This window comes from Oncorhynchus mykiss, chromosome 16 (assembly GCF_013265735.2).
Source record: "Oncorhynchus mykiss isolate Arlee chromosome 16, USDA_OmykA_1.1, whole genome shotgun sequence".
Taxonomy (NCBI): Eukaryota; Metazoa; Chordata; class Actinopteri; order Salmoniformes; family Salmonidae; genus Oncorhynchus; species Oncorhynchus mykiss.
In genome coordinates, this window is record NC_048580.1 from 38,192,482 (window position 1) to 38,218,548 (window position 26,067).

The window sequence follows — 26,067 nt, forward strand, 5'->3', positions numbered from 1 at the left end:
TTTTACTCAGATTTAATGTCAGGAATTGTGAAAAACTGAGTTTAAATGTATTTGGCTAAGATGTATGTAAACTTCTGACTTCAACTGTATAGTATGGAAATTATAACTCATAGAATAAGAAACCAAATGACTATTTGAGATACAATATGCTGTATATTCTGAACTAAAATGTAAACGTAACATGCAACAATTTCAAAGATTTTACTGAGTTACAGTTCACATAAGGTAATAATATCATGTTTCAGGGAAGACCCAAATGCCGACAATGTCGAAGTAACACAAGTTTATTACTAGGGGGCAGGCAAGACAACAGGTCTTGACAGGCAGAGGTCAGTAATCCAGATTCAAAAGGTACAGAACAGCAGGCAGTCTTAGGGTCAGGGCAGGCAGGTATTAATAATCCAGGGCGGGGTGACAAAGTGCAGAACGGCAGGCAGGCTCAGGGTCAAGGCAGGCAGAATGGTAAAAACCGGGAAAACTAGAAAACAGGAACTAGAAAAATACAGGAGCAAGGGGAAAACCGCTGGTCAGCTTGACAAACAAACCGCGCTGGCAACAGACAAACAGAGGACACAGGTATAAATGCACTGGGGATAATGGGGAAGATGGGCGACACCTGTAGGGGGTTGGAGTCAAGCACAAAGACAGGTGAAACAGATTAGGGTGTGACGAATAAATCAATTGAAATAAATTAATTAGTATCTCTACCTGCACACGACCATCTGATAATTTATCACTCCAGTGTTAACCTGCTAAATTGTAATGACCTCCTCATGCCTTTTGCACACAATGTATATAGACTCTTTTTTCTTTTTTTTCTACTGTGTTGTTGACTTGTTTATTGTTTACTCCATGTGTAACTCTGTGTTGTTGTCTGTTCACACTGCTATGCTTTATCTTGGCCAGGTCGCAGTTGTAAATGAGAACTTGTTCTCAAATAGTCTACCTGGTTAAATAAAGGTGAAATAAAATTTTAAAAAATAACGCATTTGCACAAAAATGTACATATTCCACATCATTCTTTTATGCAGCTGAAATTTTGATTTATAAATGTTTACAAAAGTTTTGATGTTAATTTTAAAACTGAACAATGTTGTACTTTTAATTACACATGACATATTACTTATTTCACATTTTATTGGAACGTACATTTCTTGCTGTAATGTGAACAACTAAAGTGTGAAATGCCAGTGGTGCACAGTTCTCAAAAGCGTTACTTGTAAATTGCTGCTCCATCCACAACTGCTTTGTAAATAGCATGTTAACATTGGCTGAGAAGATGCCTTAGTCAATCAAGGTAACCTCTCCATACAATAGCTAATGTGGTTAATGAGTACAAGTGTGTTTGTAAAAGTATACATGAAACACATCAAAAATACACTTTTTTTGTAAAGAAAGGAATTCTAATTCAAATACCGTTTAAGTATATTTCAAATTGATGAGAAATACACATAAATATACTTAAGGTGTATTCAAGATATATTTGTTTCGCTCTTTATCTAATATACCAGGGTTACCCAAACTCAAAAAAAATTACCCAATTTAGATAATTTTAAATGCATTTAATATATTACATGCTAAAAAAATTGAAATTAAATGCATTCAATGTATTTCAAATTGCTCCGATTTAGATCCTTTTAAATATACTTAAAATATGTTAATGAAGTATGATTAAAGTAAACTCAGCAAAAAAAGAAACTTCCTCTCACTGTCAACTGCGTTTATTTTCAGCAAACTTAACATGTGTAAATATTTGTATGAGCATAAGATTAAACAACTTAGACATAAACTGAACAAGTTCCACAGACATGTGACTAACAGAAATGGAATAATGTGTCCCTGAACAAAGGGGAGGGGGGAGGGGGGGTCAAAATCAAAAGTAACAGTCAGTATCTGGTGCAGCTGCATTAAGTACTGCAGTGCATCTCCTCCTCATGGACTGCACCAGATTTGCTAGTTCTTGCTGTGAGATGTTTCCCCACTCTTCCACCAAGGCAAGTTCCCGGACATTTCTGGGGGGAATGGCCCTAACCCTCACCCTCCGATCCAACAGGTCCCAGATGTGCTCAATGGAATTGAGATCTGGGCTCTTCGCTGGCCATGGCAGAACACTGACATTCCTGTCTTGCAGGAAATCACTCACAGAACGAGCAGTATGGCTGGTGGCATTGTCATGCTGGAGGGTCATGTCAGGATTAGCCTGCAGGAAGGGTACCACATGAGGGAGGAAGGATGTCTTCCCTGTAAACCACAGCGCTGAGATTGCCTGCAATGACAACAAGCTCAGTCCGATGATGCTGTGACACACCGCCCCAGACCATGACGGACTCTCCTCCTACAAATCGATCCCGCTCCAGAGTACAGGCCTCGGTGTAACACTCATTCCTTCGACGATAAACGTGAATCCAACCATCACCCCCGGTGAGACAAAACTGCAACTCGTCAGTGAAGAGCACTTTTTGCCAGTCCTGTCTGGTCCAGCAACGGTGGGTTTTTGCCCATAGGTGACGTTGTTGCCGGTGATGTCTGGTGAGGACCTGCCTTACAACAGGCCTAGAAGCCCTCAGTCCAGCCTATCTCAGCCTATTGCGGACAGTCTGAGCACTGACGACTGACTTACACGATTGTGCGTTCCTGGTGTACAGTGGGGCAAAAAAGTATTTAGTCAGCCACCAATTGTGCAAGTTCTCCCACTTAAAAAGATGAGAGAGGCCTGTAATTTTCCAGAAAATCCAGAAAATCACATTGTAGGATTTTTAATGAATTTATTTGCAAATTATGGTGGAAAATAAGTATTTGGTCACCTACAAACAAGCAAGATTTCTGTCTCTCACAGACCTGTAACTTCTTCTTTAAGAGGCTCCTCTGTCCTCCACTCGTTACGTGTATTAACCTGTTGCGACGAGCAATCCCGTATCCGGGAGCGTAATTATAGCCTCAAGCTCATTAGCATAACGCAACGTTAACTATTCATGAAAATCGCAAATTAAATTCAATAAATATATTGGCTCACAAGCTTAGCCTTTTGTTAACAACACTGTCATCTCAGATTTTCAAAATATGCTTTTCAACCATAGTTACACAAGCATTTGTGTAAGAGTATTGATAGCTAGCATAGCATTAAGCCTAGCATTCAGCAGGCAACATTTTCACAAAAACAAGAAAAGCATTCAAATAAAATAATTTACCTTTGAAGAACTTCAGATGTTTTCAATGAGGAGACTCTCAGTTAGATAGCAAATGTTCAGTTTTTCCCAAAAGAACTGCCCCCAGAGGTTCAAGAGGTTAATGGCACCTGTTTTAACTTGTTATCAGTATAAAAGACACCTGTCCACAACCTCAAACAGTCACACTCCAATCTCCACTATGGCCAAGACCAAATAGCTGTCAAAGGACACCAGAAACAAAATTGTAGACCTGCACCAGGCTGGGAAGACTGAATCTGCAATAGGTAAGCAGCTTGGTTTGAAAAAATCAACTGTGGGAGCAATTATTAGGAAATGGAAGACATACAAGACCACTGATAATCTCCCTCGATCTGGGGCTCCACGCAAGATCTCACCCCGTGGTGTCAAAATGATCACAAGAACGGTGAGCAAAAATCCCAGAACCACACGGGGGGACCTAGTGAATGACCTGCAGAGAGCTGGGACCAAAGTATCAAAGCCTACCATCAGTAACACACTACGCCGCCAGGGAAAATCCTCAAATCCTGCAGTGCCAGACGTGTTTAAGCCAGTACATGTCCAGGCCCGTCTGAAGTTTGCTAGAGAGCATTTGGAAGATCCAGAAGAAGATTGGGAGAATGTCATATGGTCAGATGAAACCAAAATATAACTTTTTAGTAAAAACTCAACTCGTCATGTTTGGAGGACAAAGAATGCTGAGTTGCATCCAAAGAACACCATACCTACTGTGAAGCATGGGGGTGGAAACACCCAAAAGGAAAGAATGAATGGGGCCATGTATCGTGAGATTTTGAGTGAAAACCTCCTTCCATCAGCAAGGGCATTGAAGATGAAACTTGGCTGGGTCTTTCAGCATGACAATGATCCCAAACACACCGCCCGGGCATCGAAGGAGTGGCTTCGTAAGAAGCATTTCAAGGTCCTGGAGTGACCTAGCCAGTCTCCGGATCTCAACCCCATAGAAAATCTTTGGAGGGAGTTGAAAGTCCATGTTGCCCAGCAACAGCCCCAAATCATCACTGCTCTAGAGGAGATCTGCATGGAGGAATGGGCCAAAATATCAGCAACAGTGTGTGAAAACCTTGTGAAGACTTACAGAAAACGTTTGACATCTGTCATTGCCAACAAAGGGTATATAACAAAGGATTGAGATAAACTTTTGTTATTGACCAAATACTTATTTTCCACCATAATTTGCAAATAAATTTATAAAAAATCCTACAATGTGAATTTCTGGAATTTTTTTCTCATTTTGTCTGTCATAGTTGAAGTGTACCAATGATGAAAATTACAGGCTTCTCTCATCTTTTTAAGTGGGAGACCTTGCACAATTGGTGGCTGACTAAATACTTTTTTGCCCCACTGTAACTCGGGCAGTTGTTGTTGCCATCCTGTACCTGTTCCGTAGGTGTGATGTTCGGATGTACCGATCCTGTGCAGGTGTTGTTTACACGTGTTCTACTACTGCGAGGACTATCAGTTGTCCACCCTGTCTCCCTGTAGCGCTGTCTTATGCGTCTCACAGTACGGACATTTTAATATATTGCCCTGGCCACATCTGCAGTCCTCATGCCTCCTTGCAACATGCTTTTCAGAGTCAGTAGACTGGCCTCTTTAGTGTCCTAAGTTTTCATAACTTGGGACCTTAATTCCCTACCGTCTGTAAGCTGTTAGTGTCTTAATGACCGTCCCACAGGTGCATGTTCATTAATTGTTTATGGTTCATTGAACATGGGAAAGCATGGGAAACAGTGTTTAAACCCTTTACAATGAAGATCTGTGAAGTTATTTGGATTTTTACGAATTATTGCTGAAAGACAGGGTCCTGAAAAAGGGATGTTTATTTTTTTGCTGAGTTTATATAAAACATCTGCTTGGGAACAGAGACACAGCATTCCCTGATGTCCCTCTGCAATTATAGCCTTGCTCTGAGTTCACAAAGTTTATTTTCCAGCGATTGGACATTAGCCATCAGGATACTAGTAAGAGGAGGAGGTGTAGCCCATCTTGTCAGCCTAGCTTTTTTCTTCCTCGGGTTTGGTCATCTCGGTCAGGAGCAACAAGTAAGACCGCTGTGCGGAAAACAAGTATTCCAGATCTGGGAGTCTGAGAGATAAATCTATAGCTTCCGATTCATGTTCCAAAAGTGTTGGTCGGTCATAGGAAATTATTGCACAAACATTCTGAGCAAACAAGGTAATAATTAATGCAAAAAGAGCAATAAAAAAGCTAAGTGGAGCAGGAACTGGCAAGACGTGACACGCCCCCCTCAGTGCCCCAGGTTCTACTGTAGATAGCATATTTTTTTCTAAGCGTGTAAGATTGATTGAATTTAATTTCAGTTCAGCTGGTTACCTGGTCCTGAAGCCAGAGTAAAACAGTTGGCGTGCAGCTCCTTTTGATTTGACTCTGCACTTTCCCACCAGATGGCGTATCCTCTACCAGTCACTTTCCATAAACCAGACTATCCGTCTGATGATGGGAGCCAAGCTATGGGTTTCTCTCATCTGTCCCCAAATTTAGATTAATCTGAAGGAGTACTAGATTCTCTCTCATCCTGGAAGATTCCTATAGCACCGGGATACACCTCTCATCTTCTCAGAATGATTCGCTCTATGTTGTGGTTCAAACTTTAATGGTTGTTTCTGTAAGATACCCCGGATATCCACTGAATCTGTTTACTTTGTTGACTTGGAAATACCTGGCAGAGTTCCATTTTTTAATGGACTGCATTGCTACGCGCTAACTAATGCTCAATCAGGCCCTGTAGCATTTTGGAATTAGACTATTTTAGTCATTTATTACAGCTGTTCTTTTTACTTAACAGACAACAGGGCACTACTGGGAGCTCTCATATATCTGCCTTGTCCTGTCTGTCTCAATCTCACTTCCTTTACCTGGCATACTTACAAACACAGAGTCAACTTTGGTAGACTTTATTTGGTAGACTTCTTCATTGCACTACCAGTGATTTACATGATCAGAATACCCTTTATTAGCCAAGTACACAAAGCCAGAATTTGCCTTACTGTGAAGGTGCTGTATATATGCAATATACAAACAGAATACAGACAGAAGTCCACATTGATATCATACAGAATATATCATGTCAGTACAGGAAACATAAAACAGAACATTCTGCAGTATAGGCTGGTTTCAGTTGGAATATACCATTTATAGAGGGGATATCTCTATATAAGCAGAGGGAGGGATGCTGCCATGGTGAATATATACAGTGTTGTGTGAAGTGTACATAGTGTAAATGCAGTATAATGCAGATTAGAATACAAGGTGCAGTAATCGGCCCAATTCAAAGTCACTTCATCTCTATGAGCCTGATGGCCGGTTGGTGAGGGCCACAAGCATTGGGGAAGAAACTGTTCAGGTGTTGAGCGTTTTTGGTCATGATTGACCTAAACCGTCTGCCAAAGTGTTGTCTTTGAAAGATGGGGGGTCCGGGGAGGGCAGGGCCGGCGATGATCTTACCTGCATGCTTCCTTATCTTGGAGGTGTGCAGGTCCTTGATGTTGGGCAGGTACAGCCGATGACCTTCTCCACAGACTGGACGATGCACTGAAGTTTGCCCTTACAGCGGTCAGACGCAGACCTAAACCAGATGCTGAAAGAAGGAGTTAGGATGAATGTGTAGAACCGAACCAGAATTGTCAGAGAGTTTTTGAGTTTCCTCAACTGGGGCAGATATACATTCTCTGCCAAGCCTCCTTGGTCACCTCTGTGATGTGGTCCTCCCACTTGAGGTTGTGGGAGATGATAGTCCCCAGGAATTGTAATGACTTGGCCGTATATTTCTTGAAGTCATTTCTTGAAGTCAACCACCATCTCCACTGTTTTGACTGTGTTGAGTTCCAAGTTGTTGTGACTGCACCAAGCCACCAGGCGGTCAACCTATCCATGGTACTTGGACTTGTCGTCGTCGTCGGAGATTGACTAGTGTGGTGTCATCAGCAAACTTCAATAGTTTGACAGATGCGTCGCTGTAGGTGCAGTCATTGGTGTAGAACGAGTAGAGGAGGGGGGAGAGCATGCAACCCTGTGGCGCCCCCGTGCTGGTAGACAGGGAGTCTGAAAGATGTTTTCCCATCTTAACATGCTTTGTTCTCTTGGTCAGGAAGTCGGTGAGCCACCGGCAGATGGAGTCCGAAATGTTCAGCTTGGTGTGTTTGTGCTGTAGCAGGTCCAAAATGATTGTGTTGAACACTGAGTTTGAGTCCACAAACAGTATTCTCACGTATGTCCTTGGGTTGTCGAGGTGTTGAAGGATGTAGAGAAGTCCATGTTGAAGGCATCGTCCACAGACCTATTGGCTCTGTAGGCGAACTGCATGGGGTCAAGGAGGGCATGGGTGGTGGTTTTGAGATGGAACAGGACCAGGAGCTCAAAGGTTTTCATGAGCACTACAGGTCTGTAGTCGTTCAGGCTTGTCACCTTTTGTTTCTTCAGGAATGGGATGATGGTGGAGGATTTGAAGCGGGCAGGTACAGTGCATAGTTCTAGAGACTGATTGAATATGTGTGTGAAAACAGGAAAGCTGGTCAGCACAGTTCTTTAGTGTGGCTGAGGAAATCCGGTCTGGACTTGCAGCCTTCTGAAGAGCTTGTTCACCTCCTTTTCTGTGATGACAAGGAAGAGGGCAGTCTGGTGTAGGCTAGAAGGAGGGAGAGAGGGAGGGGGACAGGGAAGAAAGTAGTCAGTGATGGGGGGGGGGGGGGGGGGGGGGGGGAGAGTCCAGATGGCTGAGGGTGTTGTCAGCTGAGGGCCAAGATAGCTGAGGAGACTTGATGGCTGAGGGTGTTTTGAGCTGAGGGGCAAGATAGCTGAGGGGACGCTTGATGGCTGAGGGTGTTGTCAGTTGAGGGGCAAGATAGCTGAGGAGACTCTTGATGGCTGAGGGCTCTTTGTGATTTAAAATGACATTTAGAACTCATTAGAACTCATTCGGAGACCCTTCCAGACAGACAAGCAGTCGTTGGTGGAGAATTGTTGTTCTAGCTGCTCCTTGTAACGACTTTTGGCCACTTCAATCGCCTTGTTGAGCAGCAGTTTAGCAGTTCTATAGTCCTCTTTGTTGTTGCTCCTATGTGTCACCTCTTTGGCTGAGCACAGTACTCTGAGTTCAGCAGTGAACCAGGGTTTTGTCGTTGTTGAATTTGAAAAAAAGTGATGGTTGGAATTCAGTTTTCCTCACAGACACTGATGTAAGATGTGACACAGTCTGTGTAATAGTGAATGTTGGTGCTTTCATCTTTAGAAATGCCCCAATCAGTGGAGGCCAGGCAGCCCTTTAACTCCTCTATGGCCTCACTAGTTTATTTCCTCACAGGCTTGGTGGGTTTTAAACTTTGAAAACGTTCAATGATATTCACTATGCCCTTGATAGGAAGCTGCATTGTTTATCTGTTTTCATAGACTTGGCACTGTGGACCATAATGTCTTGGTGCAGAGATTGAAGTGCGTTGGGATTACTGGTCAAACCTGTCAAATCGAACCCAGATGGCACTGTTCTCTTATTCAACTGGCAGCAGTTTGGCTTTTGAAAAAACAAAAACATCATTCAACTTAATCTGTACGATTTGTAGCTTGTTCTGAATTCCTCTAAAACAAAATGCATTGTATTTTCCAATACTAAATTCTCAGAAAACCATGTAATTACTACCTTGGAAGGACATTCTATAGAGCAAGTGTAAGTGGATGACAAGTTGAGCTCCACCACCCATATAGAGAACTTAAGCTGCGTATTGGGTTTTATTCCCGGCACAAAGTCAGTTTTTCCTTTGCTGCCAAAAAGGAGTTGATTCATTGTACTTTTCTCTCTGTATTGGACTATGGTGATACTATTCATGTTGCAAGCCTCAAAAGCTCTACACTGAAAGCTCTTGACCCTGTGTATCATGTAGCTCTTTTGTCACCAATCAGAGATGTCTAACTCACCATTGTGATCTCTACTGTGCTGTTCGGTGGACATCACTAGCAACACGCAGGCTCAAACACTGGTACGTTCTTAGGAAAGTTGCCATTTTGTCTATCCGCTCAGGTCTCAATCTTGTTTTAGACTAAGAGTCCTGAAAGTTTTAACCGAGCATAGAAAAAGGTCCTTTCATTACTCAGTCCCCTAGTCTTGAAATTGTGTCCTGGAGTTCAAAGCATAAATAGATGAACAGGTTGTTGCATGTTACATGTACTGTAAATGTTTCTAGTTGTCACCATATGTCACTAGTTTGCGTTGCCTTATGTAAGGAAGCATGTTGTTTAACTTCAGACACACCATACACATGCCTCCACGCGCACACACACACACACACCCACTGTTTGTTTCCTGTTGTATTTGTGCTATTACCAGTGTCTTCTGTCTGTGTTGTCCGTTTGGTCTTACATATTTTATTTTATTTTTTAACCCCGTCCCTACAGGATATTTTTTTCTTAATTGACATGCCTGCTTAAATAAAGGTTAAATAAAACATTTAAAAATTATTATCCAAGGGATTTTGCTCTCTAATGTGGTATTTCACAAGTGGTTTGTATCTGGGCAGCTCGTCGGCATAGTTATGCATAATCGTTGCCAAAGTGGTTTCTAGTTGCATTAGCTAGCAAAAATCCTCAGCGTGACAAACCTACCACGAGTGCAGTGAACAGCATTTACAAATACAGTAATGTTGCCAAGGTACTCAGACACTTGCCCCGATGCTGTTATCTCAATGTTCTTAATTGGTCATTAGAAGAGATCCTTTTTTTAATTGCCTGCACGAAGCCAGAGCGAAGTGGATTATACTGCTAATGCCCAACATTCAACCGCTGATGAGCTGTTTTAAATGAATGTGACCAACCTGAACCTATTCTACCAAATTAGTTTTCTCTTCTAATTTAATGTTTTGACATTTTGGTTTAGTTTGTTGAAGACTACTCTAGATTCAGAAGTTCTCTTATGGCCTTCTTTTAACTCTGTCTCTTTCAATGCAGTGGTTGTGCTGTATGTTCAAGGTATCGGGACCAAAGAGTGGATGGAGGTGAGTGGAAAATTAAGTTATATTTTCAGCTTTTTGCATTTTCGTCTTTAGTCACTGTTCTGCTAACTTACAGGTACTGATTTCTATGATTGGGGAAAAATGTAAGAACCCTCCCGGACTGAGACTCATGTTGTTCCATCTTCTTTTTTTCCCACTGGGCAAGAACTGGTTGAATCAATATTGTTTCTACATCATTTCCAACCCCAAAAATGTGTGTGATGACGTTGAATCAACGTAGAAAACTCTTTGGATTTGCAATAAGTCATCAACATAAAGGCATTTTGTATTTTTTTCACCTAACTTTGAACCTAAATGTAAATCAAAACTAGACTTTCAACTGACGCCTGTGCCCAGTAGGTAGCTGAGCCACTGACACTGAAATGATTTCCTGATATTATTATTTTCGGACTGTTCCAAAATCACATAAGTATGCCGAATGTGGTTGCATTTGTATATCAATGAGCAGTATTAATTAGAAAACATTTGAGACGTTAGTGTCACTTGTCTGAATGCCACAAGTCCAAACATTCTGCACTGCCCAGCACATTTCCTTAACTAACTAGTGGGTTAAGGCACCACTAGCCATGATCAGTAATTGGTATGGATTTTACCATCATTCCTATTAGTGTAGAATGGCCTGGGGTAAGAAGCAGAAAGGATAAGATAGGTTCAGGTAGTGAACAAGCCACATTTTCCCAAATGTCTAGAGCTCTAGAGGGGCTCATTAAATAGTCACATCCACAACTCTCTCTCTCTCTCTCTCTCTCTCTCTCTCTCTCTCTCTCTCTCTCTCTCTCTCTCTCTCTCTCTCTCTCTCTCTCTCTCTCTCTCTCTCTCTCTCTCTCTCTCTCTCTCTCTCAGCAAGATGTCTTCCACCTGCTTATTCAATGCGGCAGGGTTAATCAATGAGAGGGCATAATTATTGGAACGCAATCGGCAGAGTAAACTTTCCATAGCCAGCTGCAGACATATTTGCACCATTCATTTAGTGAAGACTCACAAGCCAAAGCACCTTGCCTGATTCCCCTTCTCTCTATTTCTGATCACTACCACATACACTGAGACACCAACACTAAGGGTTGAAAGTGTTAGTGTTAAACTAAGATTAAAATGATGCTGAGTAAATCTATTTGTTTCCTCTGTACTGTAGCGTTGACATACTATAACTAAGACCTCTTAGTTTCAGTCACTTCACAATAATTGAAAGCGTTTCCCCTTAAACAACACAATTTATATTCTAACATTCCCAGCAAGGCTCCACTACCCGTTAACCAATCATACCTCAAAGAACGCCTCCCAAAATAGAACAGGTGGAAGTGTATCATGGGATGTTCCTTGGTCGATGGATACCAGGTAGGCTGGTAGGGTTCCAATAAACTACCCTCCCAGGCCTAATAATGGCTTGGGAGGGACAGAGTTGATAGCTGGGATTATGTGCACTGGGCACTAAGGACATGAGCTGGGTATTGAGGCAGTGCAGGGATCAATAGGTTATTACTCTGCGCTATAGGAGCATACCAGCCAGGCACTCTGCCCAATGGGGATTAGTGTCTGATTGCCAGGCAGATAACATGTGCAGTTATTGCTAGTGATGTAAACGTTCATATGTTTAGATTTATAGTGATTATTGATTATCAAATGGCTTATACTGATATCTATCACAGAGATTATGTTTTGATTGAGGTTATATTATTTTTATAAGTAAAACAATAGGGGTTAGATCATCTTTAATATTGCAGATAGATTGTGGGTTCTATCAATGTAATTGTCTGCATAATTTCTAATCCCTGATGTGTATTATGTTCCCCTAACCCTACCACCCATCCCCTTATTTAAGTAAACTAATGGACAAGAATACTTCAGCTTTTACTTCTAGCTTAAACATACTATATACATTTTACGGACACAGTATAATTTACATGAGTTATCTTTTTTATTTGTTTTTAGTCCCCCAGTTCAGCTACCAACTGCCCCTCCCATCTATCTCTAAAAACCATCTAGTTTTGAGTTCTAATTGCCATATATTTTATATATGCCATATATGTATTAAATTACAGGTTGTAATGAAACAAAATAGGTAAAACGCCAAGGGGGTGAATACTTTTGCAAGGCACTGTACATATTAGCAGTACCAAAACAAGTGATCTAGTAATGATTCCCGCAGAGCTAGGATGGTGGTATCCCACATGTACATAACATTCTATTGGTTGCAAGAATTTTGAATAATCATTTAAATTGAAAAACTAGAAGCTTTGAATCAAATGTATGGCACAGCTGCACATTTTTTGGTCCTTAAATGGAACAGGTAAACTTCTTAATTTATCACAATATTCTTTAACCAATTTTGGATAAAGAAAAGTTCATCACCTTCTCCCATTTCCACTTGCCTCCTACATTTTTACGGTAATGCTGCAATCTGTTGGTTGTACTTTGGATAGAGCAGACATTTCCATATATTGCTATTAGCTGCATGCGTGACATAACTCCACCAGTACTTTTTATGAGATAATTTACGAAGATTATACAGTAATATATATATATATATACACACTACCGTTCAAAAGTTTGGGGCCACTTAGAAATGTCCTTGTTTTTGAAAGAAAAGCACATTTTTTGTCCATTAAAATAACATCAAATTGATCAGAAATACAGTGTAGACATTGTTAATGTTGTAAATGACTACTGTAGCTGGAAACGGCAGATTTTTAAAGAAATATCTACATAGGCGTACAGAGGTCCATTATCAGCAACCATCACTCCTGTGTTCCAATGGCACGTTGTGTTAGCTAATCCAAGTGTATCATTTTAAAATCATTAGAAGACTCTTTTGCAATTATGTTATCACAGCTGAAAACTGTTGTGCTCATTAAAGAAGCAACAAAAAAGGGCCTTCTTTAAACTAGTTGAGTATCTGGAGAATAAGCATTTGTGGGTTCGATTATAGGCTCATAATGACCAGAAACAAAGACATTTCTTCTGAAACTCGCCAGTCTATTCTTGTTCTGAGAAAGGAAGGCTATTCCATGTGAGAAATTGCCAAGAAACTGAAGATCTCGTACAACGCTGTGTACTACTCCTTTCACAGAACAGCGCAAACTGTCTCTAACCAGAGGAGTGGGAAGACCCGGTGCACAACTGAGCAAAAGTACAAGTACATTAGACTGTCTAGTTTGAGAAACAGACGCCTCACAAGTCCTCAACTGGCAGCTTCATTAAATAGTACCCGCAAAACACCAGTCTCAATGTCAACAGTGAAGCGGCGACTCCGGGATGCTGGCCTTCTAGGCAGAGTTCTTCTGTTCTTTTGCCAATCTACACTGTATTTCTGATAATTTGATGTTATTTTAATGGACAAAAAATGTGCTTTTCTTTCAAAAACAAGGACATTTCTAAGTGACCCCAAACTTTTGAACGGTAGTGTATATCCAAAAATAATTGTTTTGTATCAATTAGTATATTTGAGTTTAACCATTAATATTTCTTGTAATATTTGTTCTGTCTTTTCTGGTGGATTAAACAGAAATTGGAGGTTCTGTTACACGTAGCATCACTTTGTCACCTCTGTATTTTCTTTCCCTGGCTTCTGTTTTAGTTTGGCAGAACAGAGGTGATTGACAACACGCTGAATCCAAACTTTGTGCGGAAGTTTTTCCTGGACTTCTTCTTTGAAGAGAAGCAGAACCTCCGCTTTGATGTGTAAGTGCCAACTGGGAAATACCTACTTCTAGACACTTGGAGCCGGTTGCATCAGTTGGGTGTAAACAAATTGGTCTTAAATGCTAGGTCGGGCGTAGCTACACCCGACTTTGGGATCAGAATTTACACCTGTTGCACCAACCAAAAGTAAGACTCGTTGTAGCTAAGTCTGGCTTAAACAATGCGGGTTCATGAGATGTGAAGCTTCATAATGATGGTTGCTTGGTAGCGCCCATTACTAGGTTGTTAGCATCCTTGTGCCAGTTCTAAACTTTACGAGGCAGGTCCCATCACTTCGCAAAGCCCACCACTACGCATGCACGTTTTCTCAACCACAACTGGATGGATCAATCAATAATTACTGTTGGAATGATTATCAAAAAATATTGGAATAAAGTAGGCTAATGCTATTGTAGGCATTTATCATTATGTTGCTTACTGAAACTACCAAAGTTATCCAACCGTTTTGTTTTAGTTTCATTGAATCGCCGTCTATATATTTGGTTCCTTGACATCTGGCTGGGCAAATAAGTGGAGGTGGCAGCTCATCTATTAATTTTCTAATATCTGATCAGACACAAGTGTATTATTTTGCAATGACTTGAAAAGATGAGGTTCTGAAAAAGTTTACATACACTTAGGTTGGAGCCATTTAAACTTGTTTTTCAACCACTCCACAAATGTCTTGTTAACAAACTATATTTTTTGCAAGTCGGTTAGGACATCTCCTTTGTGCATGACACAAGTCATTTTTTCCAACAATTGTTTACAGAAAGATTATTTCACAATTCCAGTGGGTCAGAAGTTTACATACACTAAGTTGACTGTGCCTTTAAAGAGCTTGTACATTCCAGAAAATTATATCATGGCTTTAGAAGCTTCTGTTAATTGACATCATTTGAGTCAATTGGAGGTGTACCTGTGGATGTATTTCAAGGCCTACCTTCAAACTCAGGCTTGACATCATGGGAAAATCAAAATAAATCAGCCAAGACCTCAGAAAAAACAAGTCTGGTTCATCCTTGGGAGCAATTTCCAAACACCTGACGGTACCATGTTTATCTGTACAAACAATAGTACGCAAGTATAAACACCATGGTACCACGCTGCCGTCATACCGCTCAAGAAGGAGACGCGTTCTGTCTCCTAGAGTTGAACGTACTTTGTTGCGAAAAGTGCAAATCAATCACAGAACAACAGCAAAGGACCTTGTGAAGATGCTGGAGGAAACAGGTACAAAAGTATCTATATCCACAGTAAAATGAGTCCTATATCGACATAACCTGAATGGTTGCTCAGCAAGGAAGAAGCTACTGCTCCAAAACTGCCATAAAAAAGCCAGACTACGGTTTGCAACTGCACATGGGGACAAATATTGTACTTCTTGGAGAAATGTCCTCTGGTCTGATGAAACAAAAATAGATCTGTTTGGCCATAATGACCATCGTTATGTTTGGAGGAAAAAGGGGGAAGCTTGCAAGCTGAAGAACACCATCCCAACAGGGGTGACAGCATCATGTTGTGGGGGTGCTTTGCTGCAGGAGGGACTGGTGCACATCACAAAATAGATGGCATCATGAGGCAGGAAAAATGTGTGGAAATATTGAAGCAACATCTCAAGACACCAGTCAGGATGTTAAAACTTGGTTTCAAATGGGTCTTCCAAATGGACAATGACCCCAAGCATGCTTACAAATTTGCGGCAAAATGGCTTAAGGACAACAAAGTCGAGGTATTGGAGTGGCCATCACAAAGCCCTGACCTCAATCCTATAGAACATTTGTGGGCAGAACTGAAAAAGTGTGTGCGAGCAAGGAGGCCTTACAAACCTGACTCAGTTACACCATCTCTGTCAGGAGGAATGGTCCAAAATTCACCCAACTTATTGTGGAATGCTTGTGGAAGGCTACCCGAAACATTTGACCCAATTTAAACAATTTCAAGGCAATGCAACCAAACACTAATTGAGTGTATGTAAACTTCTGACCAACTGGGACTGTGATGAAAGAAATCAAATCTGAAATAAATCTCTCTCTAATATTATTCTGACGTTTCACATTCTTAAAATGAAGTGGTGATCCTAACTAACCTAAGATAGGGAATTTTTACTTGGATTCAATATCAGGAATTGTGAAAATTGAGTTTAAATGGCTACGGTGTGTGTAAACTTCCGACTTCAACTGTATGAACACGAGACTCACATCCTTTTGAAAATATAAATTGCTGTTATTTTCTGTGCATATCATGAAAAGGTCCCAATTTTACACCCTCTGCCTTTTCCATATTAGGCGTGGAATCTATGCCCAGGAGTAGCTTATAGAAGGGCTTACGCCCTGGTGGTGCAACAGGCATAATTTTTAGGTCCGGCGCAGAGGACATTTTACATCGGATGTAGTAGAGCTACGACCCACTTATGCCCATTTTGCAAAACAATACGAATAAAGAAACATGATGTGAAAAGATTACATTCAGTAGTTGGGAATTAGTGTCTCAATATTGATGCATAGAGATAAGCAACACTTACATGAAGCATAAGGTAGTACATTGCATTCAATGGGGGGAAGATTGATGTCACAATATTGATGCCTGGAGATAATCATCAGATACATGGTACATAATTCAATACATTCCATTCAATGGGAGATAATTAGTGTCACAATACTGATGCCTAAAGATAGGCATCACGGACATGATCCTTAAGTTAATACATAGCATTATATATTGGGGGGAAGATTAGTATCACAATATTGACCCAGAGATAAGCATCAGATACATGTCGCCTAAGAGAATACATTGCATTCAATGGAGGAAAGATTAGTGTCACTATTGATGCCTAAAGATAAGTATCAGAGACATGATGCCTAAGTGAATGCATTGCATTCAATAAGATTGACGCATAGATATGCATCAAGTAGTTGACACAGAAGCCAACTGTATTCATGTCTGTTGGTTTTCTCTCACTCTCTATTCTCGAATCGCCCTCTCCCTCGCTCTTCTCTCTCTTTTTGTCTCCCTCCCTCCCTCCTCCTCTCTACCTCCCTTTTTCTTCCTTTGTTTCTCTCGCTCTACCTCCTTTAGAGAGAAATGGAGAGGGGCGATTAGAGAATAGATAGAGATATGGAGGGGGGAGGGAACAAAAGAAGGAGGGAAAGAAATAGAATCAATTAAATGTATTTATAAATGTATTTATACAGTATTTATACAGCCCTTCTTACATCAGCTGATGTCACAAAGTGCTATACAGAAACCCAGACTAACACCCCAAAGACCAAGCAATGCAGATGTAGAAGCATGGTGTCTAAGAAAAACTCACTGGAAAGGCAAGAACCTGGGAAGAAATCTAGAGAAGAACCAGGCTCTGAGAGATGGCCAATCCTCTTCTGGCTGTGCCCGGTTAAAGGTCAGGGTTCCATAGTCGCATTTAGAAAAGCAGAAACTGGATCAGAAGCATGACCAGGAGGACTGGGGACGGGACAGCCAGAAGTCGTCAGGCATGGTCCTAGGGCTGGCACCAAGGTCCTCCAGGAGGGGAAAGAGAGAAAGCGAAAAAGAGTTTGGAGGACTAGAGGGAGCATACTTAAGATCACACAGGACACCAGATAAGACAGACTGACCCAAGCCCCAGCACATAGACTATTGCAGCATAGATACTGGGGACACTGTGGCCCCGTCCAACGATACCCCCGGACAGGGCCAACCAGACAGGGTATAACCCCACCCACTTTGCCAAAGCACACCACCAGAGGAATATCAAAAGACCACCAACTTACTACCCTGAGAAAAGGCTGAGTATAGCCCACAAAGATCTCCCCCACCGCAAGAGCCTGAGGGGGTGCAAAACCGGAGATGGAGAGTGGGTGTTAGAGAATAGATAGATAGAGAGAGGAAGAAACAGGAGGGAGAAAGAGAGAGCGGAGGGAGAGAGAGGGTGAAAGGGATGGGAGAAGGGGGTTGAAGAGAGAAGAGGAGGGATAAAGAAGAGGTAGAGAGAGAGAGAGAGAGAGAAGCAAAGAGAGGGAGAGAAAAAGAAGTAGGGATGGAGAGAGAGAGATTAGATGATTAGAGAATAGCGAGAGAGAGAGAAAGAACTGACAGACATGAATGCAATTGACTTATGTGTCAACTACTCTATCCATATCTATGCATCAATCTCATTGAACGCAATGTATTCACTTACGCGTAATGTGTGTGAAGCATATCTCTAGGCATCAATATTGTGACACTAATCTCCCCTCCCCCCCATTGAATGCAATGCATTCACATACAGTGCATTCGGAAAGTATTCAGGCCCCTTGACTTTTTCCACATTTTGTTACGTTACAGTATTATTCTATAGTTGATTGAATTGTTTTTTTCTCTCATCAACCTACACACAATACCCCATAACGACAAAGCAAAAACAGGTTTTTAGAAATGTCTGCAAAGGTATTAAAAATAATAAACTGAAATATCACATTTGCATATTTATTTGAAGAAGGAGAGTGATGGAGTGCTGCATCAGATGACCTGGCCTCCAAAATCACCCGACCTCAACCCAATTGAGATGGTTTGGGATGAGTTGAACCGCAGAGTGAAGGAAAAGCAGTGAACATGTGCTCAGCATATGTGGGAACTCCTTCAAGACTGTTGGAAAAGCATTCCAGGTGAAGCTGGTTGAGAGAATGTCAAGAGTGTGCAAAGCTGTAATCAAGGCAAAGCGTGGCTACTTTGAAGAATCTCAAATATAAAATATATTTTGATTTGTTTAACCGTTTTTTAGTTACTACATGATTCCATATGTGTTATTTCATCGTTTTGATGTCCTCACTATTATTCTACAATGTAGAAAATAGTGAACATCAAGAAAAAAACTGGAATGAATAGGTGTGTCCTGTCATCTTATTTTTTTCAAATAAATTCTCTGTAATTATTATTACATGATTAAACTAACTTAATCATGTAACTGTAAATAACTAGGAAGTCGGGGCACCAGGGATAATATTCAGATTACAAAGTTATACTTTTCCTAATATAACTTTCAGATATTTTAATATCTGATCAATTACTCTTCTAATTAATGAATTATTCTTTACCTCACGTTAGTCTCATTCCAAACATTGTAAATGGTTGGTTATCTGCACGAACCCAGTCTTCACTATGAATCATCCAAACATCAATTGTCTTAAATCATTTATTTACTAACTAAATAATCACAGTAGAAGTAGATATGGTTACAAGGAAATTATAGAGAAATGTGCCCTAGTGGGCTAAACCGGCATGGCGGATGGTTAGACAAAGGGACTGAGGAGGGAGCGAAATATAAGACACTACAAAGTTGATAATTATAACAATTGAAATGCTAATCCTTTGCAAATGAATGCTCACTCATTTGGGAATAATTGCAATCAATATATATATTTACGCTCAGTGTGTCGTCGTGATCTCTGTTGGAAAGTTCGTTTCTGTCGGAGTTTGTCCGCCCTCTCTCTCTCTGCCGTGGTTGGAATGAATAGTTCAGAGTAACATTCAGCAATGTTGTTATAGAATAGATGTTTCGGCGGTTGTCGGTCTTCTCGTTCAATGGTACCAAATTCCTAGCTGCAGACTAGCAATTAGTATCAAAGATTTGTTCTTATTCTGTCGGTTCGATAGTCTCAGAGTTTAACCACGTGGTATGGTTAAGAATTCAACAATGGGCTCAAAACTTAGCCTTCTCGTAGTTGAGAGAAGCATGGTCTGAAGATAAATTCCCAAGGTGGGGGTTATATTCGGAAGAGCAGAAAGGGGCTGTCCCACGACGCCAGATCAATGTCTGTGCTCATGGGGCGGGCCAATGATTTAGTTAGTTCATAGCTGGCTACTTCACCGACCGTTTATACATTCTCCAGAACATGAATATTGTTCAGTTCTCAAGTTCTGTGAGGTGAAAGAAGTTCCTTTGTTCTCTCTATGAAAACTCACTCTCTCTCTATACTGTCTGGCCATGAGGAACAATCTCCTCCGGGAATTTATGACCTGCCTAACAGAGCCTGGTGTAGTGGGAAGAGAGAGAGGGGGATGGTGCAGAGAGAAGGGGGTGGTGCTCGCTGTACCCAAAGAGGGCAATGTCATGACAGTCCAAACTTTTGACTGGTACTGTGACTGATAATTCTTCAGACCCTTTACTCAGTACTTTGTTGGAGCACTTTTGGCAGTGATTACAGCCTTGAGTCTTCTTGGGTATGACGTTACAAGCTTGGAACACCTGTATTTGGGGAATTTCTCCCATTCCTCTCTGCAGATCCTCTCAAACTCTGTCAGGTTGGATGGGAAGCGTTGCTGCACAGCTATTTTCAGATCTCTCCAGAGATGTTCGATCGGGTTCAAGTCCGGGTTCTGGCTGGGTCACTCAAGGACAATCAAGACTTATCCCGAAGCCACTCCTGCATTATATTGGCTGTGTGCTTAGGGTCGTTGTCCTGTTTCATCAAGCATCTCTCTGTGCTTTTCTCCATTCATCTTTCCCTCGATCCTGACTAGTCTCCCAGTCCCTGCTGCTGAAAAACATCCCCACAGTATGATGCTGCCACCACCATGCTTCACCGTAGGGATGGTGCCAGGTTTCCTCCAGACGTGATGTGAAAATTGGCATTCAGGCCAAAGAGTTCAATCTTGGTTTCATCAGACCATCAAATCTGGTTTCTCATGGTCTGAGAGTCCTTTAGGTGCCTTTTGGCAAACTCCCAAGTGGGCGGTCATGTGTCTTTTATTGAGGAGTGGCTTCCATCTGGCCACTCTACCATAAAGGCCTGATAGATGGAGTGCTGCAGAGATGGTTGTCCTTCTGGGAGGTTCTCCCATCACCACAGAGAAACTCTAAAGCTCTGTCAGAGTGACCCTCGAGCTGTGTCAGAGTGAATATCGGGTTCTCCCTGACCAATTCTTCATTTAAGAAAGATGGAGGTTACTGTGTTCTTGGGGACCTTCAATGCTGCAGACATTTTTTGGTACCCTTCTCCAGATCTGTGCCTCAACACAAAGCTGTCTAAGTGCTCTACAAACATTTCGTCAGCCTCATGGCTTTATTTTTGCTCGGACGCACTGTCAACTGTGGGACCTTGTATAGACAGATGTGTGCCTTTCCAGATCATGTCCAATCAATTGAATTTACCACAGGCAGACTCATATCAAGTTGTAGAAACATCTCAAGGATGATCAATGGAAACAGGATGCACCTGAGCTCAATTTCTAGTCTCATATTAAAGGGTCGGGAAACTTATGTAAATAAGGCATTTCTGTTTTTTTATTTGTAATAAACTTGCACAAATAATAAAAACCTGTTCTCGCTTTGTCATTCTTGGGGTATTGTGTGTAGATTGCTGAGGAAAAAATGATATTTAAAATAAGAAGAATAAGGCTGTAACGTAACAAAATGTGGAAAAAGTCAATGAATACTTTCCGAAGGCACTGTCGGCATCATGAGTGTATATTTTTGTAAAAACAACCAGATTGTTGCTTTTCAATTATATACTGTAGTGTTGTATTCAATTATATCTTCTAATTTCATATCTGATAAAAATATAACAATTCTGGTTAGGCTAGATGCTAAAATAAACCTTTAATTTATACATAGGACCAATTAATAATGATCTGTTTCTCAGTCCTTCTCACAGGTTGTCATTCAGGGAGCCACCATAACGGGCTTACCAATCATAGATCCAGCTCAAGCCTTTTCATTTATCACATTGATTATGTGCTGTCATTACATCCACTTGGCTTTGCTGGTAAGCCACCCCACCTCTTATTCCAGATCTAGATAAAGATTTCCTAGGTGCCATTATAGCTTTAATGTAGTCAACGATATACAGTAGGCTTTGTTTTTTTTTCTTTCTAAACTGAACATCGTCTAAACTGTGTGGCTGTGTGAGAGCTAAATCTTACACCTCGCTCATCTCAATATCTGCATTGCTGCTCGTGGCAGAATTATACAACTGCATAATTGTATGATTGAACCTCAAAATGTGGAGGCTGAAACTGGGTTAACCGTGTAAAGAAAACTGTGGATAAACAAAAATACATCATTACTGAAAGATGAAACGGGATGGAAGACTTCAGTCGCAATTCAAATCAACATTTCCCAGAAAGTTGTGGAACAACCGGTATGGAAGAATTCCTGGAAAAGGTAATACCACAACTATTTGGACAGGAGAACTTCACACAGGGTCCCACAATCCAACGAGCACATTGAACGGTTGGCCCAAGAGGGGACATGAGCAGCAAACCAAGGGGCATCACCAAATAAGACAGGAGAATTACACCAGATAGGACAGACTGACCCAAGTCCCGGCACATAGACTATTGCAGCACAGATACTAGCAACTGAGATGGGGGGGGGGGGGGGGGGTTAGGGGACATGTGGCCCCATCTGACGATATCCCCGGACAGGGCCAAAGAGGCAGGATATAACTCCACCCACTTTGCCAAAGCACAGCCCCCACACCACTAGAGGGATATCAACACACCACCAACTTACTACCCTGAGACAAGGCTGAGTATAGCCCACAAAGATCTCCCCCACTGCATGAGCTCCAAATGCCAAATCGGTGTCTTGTTTGCAACAAAACTGTCCCTGTTTTCAAATCTGAGACGTCATTACGAATCCGAGCATGGTACTTTACTTTTCCACCCCAGACAGAATAGGCCTACTGCCGTAGAAAAAAATGTAAGCTTTAACTGCTGGCTACTCTTCTTATGTGGCTTAACCCAATGTGAAAAGGTCACAAGTTTTTCCCTAAAAGCTGTCTGGGTTTAAACATCTTCTATTGTACAGAAAGGTAATAGCTTAATCAATTGATAGTGTCAAAATTAGATTACTTTTAAAGCAAAGTCAGCCTCTGAATGTCAAAGAACTAAATATTGATATCCCCATATGCATCGGAGTAACTTCTTTCCTTGTAACGGATTTCCTCCTCTTCGTCTGTGGAGGAGTAAGGATCGGACTAAAACGCAGCGTGGTAAGTGTCCATATTGATTTATTCAAAAACACAACTGAACACTGGAACAAAATAATAAACGTGAAATATACAAAACCGAAACAGTACCGTGTGGCCCAAACACTCACACGGAAACAAACACCCACAAACCAAAAGTGAAACCCAGGCTACCTAAGTATGATTCTCAATCAGAGACAACTAACGACATCTGCCTCTGATTGAGAACCATACTAGGCCAAACACAAAAACCAACATAGAAAAACAAACATAGACTGCCCACCCCAACGCACGCCCTGACCATACTAAAACAAAGATTAAAATAACAGAACTATGGTCAGAACGTGACATTCCTGGGTATTTTACAGCTTGTTTCTAGCATGAAGCATCCCGGACCAAAGCACTGTTACAGGTCACTTTATATAAACAAATTAGTTTTATTTTCTTAAAATTCTTAATCTAACAAGGGGTAGGCCTGTACTTTTTTTTACCAGTTTCTTTAATAAAAGCTAGGCCTATGGCACCCTCTCATACCCCCTCAATTCGAGTCTTGATTTTAATTTAACAGCCCTTCACTAATACGGAGGTAGGCTAATCTATGGATAGAGCAGCCATTGTCTAATTTCGTCTGTCAAACGGGTAGGCCTACATCTTATTTCTTAAATAGGAAGAAATAGACTCCAACACAAAGCCCTATTTGTCATATGTCTAGGTGATGCTGGTAAGGCGGAGTCAGGCGCAGGACACAGAGATGAGTAATAACCGTTACTTTACTCAAAAACAATATTCCATAAAGGAGATTAAATAATCCAGGTCACAAAACGAGACAACTTGACAATAACAAACACGCACAAAACCAAGGGGGAAACAAGAGGGTTAAACAGGGAACAATGATTATGGAATGGAAACCAGGTGTGTATAATGAAGACAAAACAAATCGAAAATGAAACATGGGATCGGTGGTGACTAGAAAACCGGTGATGTCAACCGTCGAACGCCGCCTGAACAAAGAGAGGGACCAACTTCGGCGGAAGTCGTGACACTATTGTTGTTAGTCTAATTGTAAAGTCTAATTAAAAGGAAGACGGTTTAAATGAATTATGCCTACTTGAATTAGCCTACTTTCAGCACCATGAGCTGTCCATTTCCGATTGATTGTGCCCCGGCTGCTGCTTCAAGTTTTAGTACCACAATGTAAATTAGTCGAATCTGGCTTTATTATGAGGTCAATAACTCATAACATCATGGGCAAGACACATATTGTGTTTAATCAAATCTATTGTAGTAGCAAGCTGTCATAGTTGACCTCCGGTCCTCCATCTCAACTTTGCGCTCTCCTTTTCAAACTGCAATATAGCATATTTTTGGGACTAGGCCTAATCAAAAATAAATAATCAGAAGGAGCTTTTGACTCTCCTCCTGAACTGCCACCGTAGCCCTTCACAGCACAGCCATTGCTTAAGCAACACACCAAAAAGTTTTTGATCAGCAAGAGCAGAGCAGGCCAGGGCTCAGGGTTGGAGTATCCATTGCAGTGTGTAATGCAGCCAAGTTTTATTTACACCAGATAGATATAAATATAATTCTGCTCTGTGCTTTTCCGATCATGCACTTCGTAGCCTATTGATATTGTGAAAACAGTGGAGAATCAGACATGAGAGGCGACATCTGGGACAATTTCTAAAACACTGAGAAATATTGACATTTCATCAATTACAAATTACATGACCCTCTCCTGGTCTAGATTTAAAAAAAATACTAAACCCTCCCCTTGACTGAAATTGAAAAAGCATGACCCTCCCCCCATTTTCCTCCTGGTAACCATACTGTACATTTAGATCTGTACCTATGTATTCAACCTATTTGTTATGGCAAGCCTAAATAATTTCAGGAGTAGAAATGTGGTTAACTAGTCACATAATACGTTGCATGGACACACTGTGAAAAAATAGCGTTTAACATGATTTTGGAATAACTACCTCATCTCTGTACCCCACACATACAACACATTATCTGTAAGGTCCCTCAGTCGAGTAGTGATTTTCAAGCACAGATTCAACCACAAAGACCAGGGAGGTTGTCCAATGCCTCGCACAGAAGACCACCTATTTGTAGATGGGTAAAATAAAAAAAGCAGACAATGAATATCCTTTTGAGCATGGTGAAGTTATTAACTCCATTACAAAGATACAGGCATCCTTCCTAACACTGTTGGTGGAGAGGAAGGAAACCACTCAGGGATTTCACCATTAGGCCAATGGTGATTTTAAAACAATTACAGAGTTTAATGGCTGTGATAGGAGAAAACTGAGGATAGATTAACAACATTGTAGTCACTTAACAATACTAACCTAAATGACAGAGTAAAAAGAAGGAAGTCTGTACAGAATAATAATATTCCAAAACATTCCTAATATTTGCAATACGACACTAAAGTAATACTGCAAAAAATGTGGCAAAAACATTAACCTTTTGTACTTAATATAAAGCATTATTTTGGGGCAAATCTATTAATGATTACCACTCTTAACGTTTTCAAGCATGGTGGTAGCTGCATCATGTTATGGATATGCTTGTCATCGGCAATGACTGGGGAGTTTTCAGGATAAAAAGAAACGGAATGTAGCTAAGCACAGGCAAAATCCTTGAAGAAAATCTTGTTCAGTCTGCTTTCCAATAGCCACTGGGAGATAAATGTACCTTTCAGCAGGAAAATAACCTAAAACTCTAGGTTAAATATACACTGGAGTTGCTTAGCAAGACTACATTGAATGTTCCTGAGTGGCCTAGTTACAGTTTTAACTTAAATCGACCTGAAAAATCTATGGCAAGACTTGGCTGTCTAGCAAGGATCAACAACAAACTTGACAGAACTTGAAGTAAAAAAATTAAGTAATTGGCAAATATCTTACAATCCAGGTTTGTAAAGCTCTTTGAGAAAAAAAAGTGATTTTAACATCAGGGGGTTGAATACTCATCTAATCAGGATGTATTAGTGTTGTATTTTTCTGGTTCGATTCCAGGCTGTGTCACAAGCCGCTGTGATTGGGAGTCCCATAGGGCAGCGCACAATTGGCCCAGTGTCGTTGCCTAGTTAAATAAAAGTTTAATAAAAATACAAAAATTAAATTTTAAATGTGTAGCCAGTTAATGTGATAACTGTCTTGTTGGTTGACAGAAATTCTTTCCCCGAAACCTTGTCAATTAAATGTT

At 41.0% G+C, this 26,067-nt stretch overlaps 1 protein-coding gene across 2 annotated transcripts in view; it reads left to right on the forward strand.

Moving 5' to 3' along the window:
- cpne5a (copine Va) overlaps positions 1-26,067 on the forward strand; it is a 111,812-nt gene that overhangs the window by 25,746 nt on the left and 59,999 nt on the right. For both annotated transcript variants that reach the window (XM_021565742.2, XM_021565743.2), the window contains exons 3-4: positions 10,164-10,210; positions 13,803-13,906. In XM_021565742.2, the coding sequence (XP_021421417.1) occupies positions 10,164-10,210; positions 13,803-13,906 (151 nt within the window). The remainder of the gene's footprint in view (positions 1-10,163; positions 10,211-13,802; positions 13,907-26,067) is intronic.